A 4,571-nucleotide genomic window follows, 5' to 3' on the forward strand; every position below is an offset into this window, starting at 1 on the left:
TATAGGAGTTACTCTCTATCAGGCTGCCTGGTTGCTACATGCATGTGTGCATACACACACATACATGTGGTAACCCTTGCTTGATTGGCTTCTTCCTTATGTGGACTTTTCATATTTTAATGTGAACTTGAGTCAGTAGAAAGATTTTTTTTTTTCTGGTTTTGCACCTTCTGGAGAGGTTGCTTGTGTCTGAATGTTTTTGTCCTCATCCTCTTCCCACAGTTGCAGTCCACTTAGCTTCTAGCTATGCCTCTTCATTCTGCGGTCTACTCATATTGTAGACTTCTCAAACCAACTGGTATTCCTAGCAGTATTTTGTGCCATGTCAGAAGTCAGTATTAGTACTTATATTGCCAGACTTCTTCTGGTGAGATGTTGGTCACTGATTCTTAACTTATTTTGGGCTCTGTGAAGCTCTTGCATTACTTTTATAGGTAGTTAAGGCAGATTTTCTTCATTTTTTCCATATTTGAAATGTTGATACAAAAATCACTGGTTGGGTTACGGATTCTGTAATTATGGAATTCATAATATTCACAGATGTGTGTTGTTTCTTATTTACTATTGTTTTGTTAATGTACAAATACTGGACAAATATATTGTTCACAATATAAAAGGGATGTTTGTCATCTTTCAGCATCTCCAACATATACAAGTCCATTGTCAGGAAGAAGAATCTCTTTAAATACATACACGCCTGCAAAAATCCAGCCAACACCACTTACAAACTTGACTGAAAAGCTAACAAAAGAAAAAACAACCTCATGTAAGTAACTTCTGTCACAGAGGCAGAGTAACTCATTTTCACTTAAACATTTTCCAGAATAGATAAGCTTGCCATTGGTGTGCTGAACAGTTTCACAAAGAATATTATGAAATAAAACTCCTATCCATGTAGGGGATAGTCACAAAAAAGGTAATTATGGTATTTTACAAATAATACTTCAGTACCAAAACCCTTCTGTTGCTCTTAGAAGTTTTTGAGACTATTGAATTGGCTGGAAAGTTCATGTACCTGACCTTAGCAAAAGAAGTACATTTCTGAGCAGTTTCAGAATACCTTTCCCCTGGTTCTAAGCTAGTGGAGCAAATGAAATATTTGTCTGCTTTGTCTGAAGGAGTTACTGAGGTAAAAGTGAATATGGACAAACAGCAAATGTTACTGTGATGCTGTACCTCACAATCAGGTAGAATACAGACACTTCCTTAAAATTTTGTCTTGGCAATTATATACTTGCAATGTATATATGTAGTACACTGAATTAGCATCCCTGTGCTTCAAAATGGCAGTGGGGGCACTTAATCTAAAGCTTGTCTAATGACATTTTGAAGCATGGGGATGCTGATGCATGAGATGTGGGAAGCTGCTAGAATACAGTAATTGTCACACTCCAACAGACTTGATTAATCAATACTGCTCCAATGCACTGGACGATGTGCTGGAATTCCAGTGCATCAGAGCAGCCTCCCTGGTCATGTATAGTTTGTCCTAGTTCTCTCCTATCTCCACATCTGCATCTGTTCAGTAGCACTTAGTGAAAAGCTAAATAATTTTAAAAAAGAAAGTTTCTCTAAAAATCATTTGTAAAAGCAACACTGTTTTTCCCAGTGAAGTTTTTAATGCAGTGTCTAGAGCACGGACACTCAACCTTTTGGTTGTGCAAGTCAGATTGGACCCTGCATGCTAGGATCAGATCCCATTCCCACATACAGAAATCAGGCTTACGAAGTCCTGCACCGCCTCTGTGCATTGGGGATCAGGCCTCATGCTACCATGCGTGCCTGACCTAGCGCACAGAGTTATAGCTGCAGGTCTGGCTTGTGGGCCAGTGTTGACTACCCCTGCTGTAAACCGCTCAAGACCCATAAACATATTAAATCATAGACTCATAGAACATAAGGGTTGTTAGGGACCTTAGGAGGTCATCTAGTCCACCTCCCTGCTCAAAGCAGGACCATCCCCAACTAAATCATTCCAGCCTGGGCTTTGTCAAGCTGGGCCTTAAAAACCTCCAAGGATGGAGATTCCTCCGCCAATCTGGGTAACCTGGTCCAGTGCTTCACCACCCTCCTAATGAGAGAATTTTTCCTAATATTCAACCTAAACCTCGCTTGCTGCAACTTGAGATGATTGCTCCATATTCTGTCATGTGTCACCAGTGAGAATAGTCTAGCTCCATGCTCTTGGGAACCACCCTTCAGGTAGTTAAAGATCTGCTATCAAATCCCCTCTGTCTTCTCTTCTCCAAACTAAATAAACCCAGTTCCCTCAGCCTCTCCTCATAAGTCATGTGCCCCAGTCCCCAAACCCTTTTTGTGGCTCTCCACTGTACTCCCTCCAACTTGTCCAAATACTTTCTATAGCGGGGGGTCCAAAGCTGGACACAGTAGTTCAGATGTGACCTCACCAGTGCAGAATAGAAAGGAATAATTACTTCCCTCTCTGTGCTGGCAATGCTTCTACTAATTTAGCCCAGTATGCTGTTAGCCTTCTTGGCAACAAGGGCACACTGCTGACTCATATCCATCTATTGTCCACTCTAACCCCCAGATCATTTTCTGCAGAGCTGCTGCTTAGCCAGTCAGTCCCCAGGTGTAGCAGTGCATGGGATTCTTCTGTCCTCAGTGCAGGACTTTGCACTTGTCCTTGTGGAACTGCATGAGATTTCTTTTTGCCAAATCCAATTTGTCTAGGTCACTGTGAATCCTAGCCCTGCCCTCCAGTGCATCTACTACACCCCTCAGCTTGGTGTCATCTTGCAATCCATCTTGCAAGAATGTTTCAGGCTGGACATAAGAGAGAATTTATTCACTGTCCGAGCCCCCAAGATCTGGAATAGCCTGACATCGGGGGTGGTTCAAGCACCTACATTGAACACCTTCAAGAGCAAATTGGAGGCTTATCTTGCTGGGATCCTGTGACCCCAGCTGACTTCCTGCCCTTTGGGCAGGGGGCTGGACTCGATGATCTTCCGAGGTCCCTTCCAGCCCTAATGTCTATGAAATCTTTGAAATCATCTTCCGTATTACTAATGATGATATTGAACAAAACCAGCCCCAGGACTGACCCTTGGGGCGCTCCACTTGATACTGACTGCCAGCTAGACACTGAGCAATTGATTACTACCCATTGAGCCTAACAGTCCATTCATCCAACCCGTTCTTCCTCAGCTTGCTTACAAGAATGCTATGGGAGATGGTATCAAAAACCTTGCTAAAGTCAAAGTATATTATGTCCACTGCTTTTCCTGCATCTACAGAGCCAGTTATCTCATCAGAGAAGGCAATCAGGTTGGTCAGGCATGACTTGCCCTTGGTGAATCCATGCTGACTGTTCGTAATCACTTTCTCTTCTAAGTGCTTGGAAATGGATTCTTTGAGGACCTGCTCCATGATTTTTCACTGAGGTGAGGCTGACTGGTCTGTAGTTTCCTGGATCTATGGTGCAATGGAGTCTGATCCTTGATCCGAAAAATTGTGCCTCCTGCCATATCGTGTGCATAGCAGGACATGATTTTAGGATCAGGAGTCGGATCGTAATGGCATCATTGCTACTTGCCATTCAGAGGGAGCCCAGGATCAAGGTCCCAAGCTCTCCCTGTATAGACAAGTTGCAAGCCAGAGCCTGCAGCCTGGCCCTGGGCCGAGGGATAATCTGTCCCACGCCAGTCTTGAAATGGCTTCAACGTGTTCCCAGGCTGGAACCAACAGTCAGTTGCTTGTCAGTCGGTCCCAGGGCTTGGGATGGCACCAAAGTCTAGAACCAACTCTGGTGCAGTCCTGGGCCTGGGCCAGACAATCAGCTGTTTGTCTGTTACAGCTCCAGGACCGCTCAGGAGTCTAGGACTTCCTCCAGTTTGTTGCTGTTCTGCCACATGTTCAATTTAAGGTATGACGGAGACCAGCCACAAAAATATTCCAGAACAAGATGAGTAGTATTTTTGTGGCTGGTTTCCTGTTTTGTTATGCCATGAATTCCGCATGTTAAGGTGTACTATCTGCAGTGTGATTTAACAGGGTAATCAGATCTTAAGTATAACATCTGCCGGGCATAACGTCATCTTTGAGCCAGTTTATATTGTCCTCTTCTAGATAGCTAAGCTATCTGAGGGCTTTGTGAATGTAGTTGCATTCTTAGAAACCTTGACAGGTTCAGGTGTTTGTATTAGAGCACCGTTAATCTTGAAGCTTGTCTTAATATTATATGCCTTGTGCCTTTGCTTGAGTATCTCAGTCTGTCAGAGCTGAGTTTCATTATCATAGTACCACTCACCACAGTATCACGCATCACAAACTGGATTGCATATTTTTCTTTCCCTCTCACTTCTCTATACAAAACATCCTATCAGCCTTTAGGAAGTGTGATTACACTTATCCTATACCTCCTGAAAAGATCATAGCTGGCAAAGTTTAGTGCATCTGGTTTAACCACTAGTTTTCATTTCCTACAAGAACATATGTTGTCATTCTCCAGGCTACTAATAGATATGGCTTATGATAGCTCTGTTCTTAGGAGCGTCCCCCGTCTTCTACAGGGCATATCGGCTTTAGTTTTTCACTCTGCACTACAC

At 43.2% G+C, this 4,571-nt stretch overlaps 1 protein-coding gene across 13 annotated transcripts in view; it reads left to right on the forward strand.

Annotated features, from left to right (window-relative positions):
- The window catches only part of PPIP5K2 (diphosphoinositol pentakisphosphate kinase 2), a 120,909-nt gene that overhangs the window by 106,749 nt on the left and 9,589 nt on the right, over window positions 1-4,571 (forward strand). For all 13 annotated transcript variants that reach the window (XM_019517221.1, XM_019517220.1, XM_019517219.1 and 10 more), the window contains one exon: window positions 638-766. In XM_019517221.1, the coding sequence (XP_019372766.1) occupies window positions 638-766 (129 nt within the window). The remainder of the gene's footprint in view (window positions 1-637; window positions 767-4,571) is intronic.

This window comes from Gavialis gangeticus, unplaced genomic scaffold, assembly GCF_001723915.1.
Source record: "Gavialis gangeticus isolate Ggan-Ray unplaced genomic scaffold, GavGan_comp1, whole genome shotgun sequence".
Lineage (NCBI taxonomy): Eukaryota > Metazoa > Chordata > Crocodylia > Gavialidae > Gavialis > Gavialis gangeticus.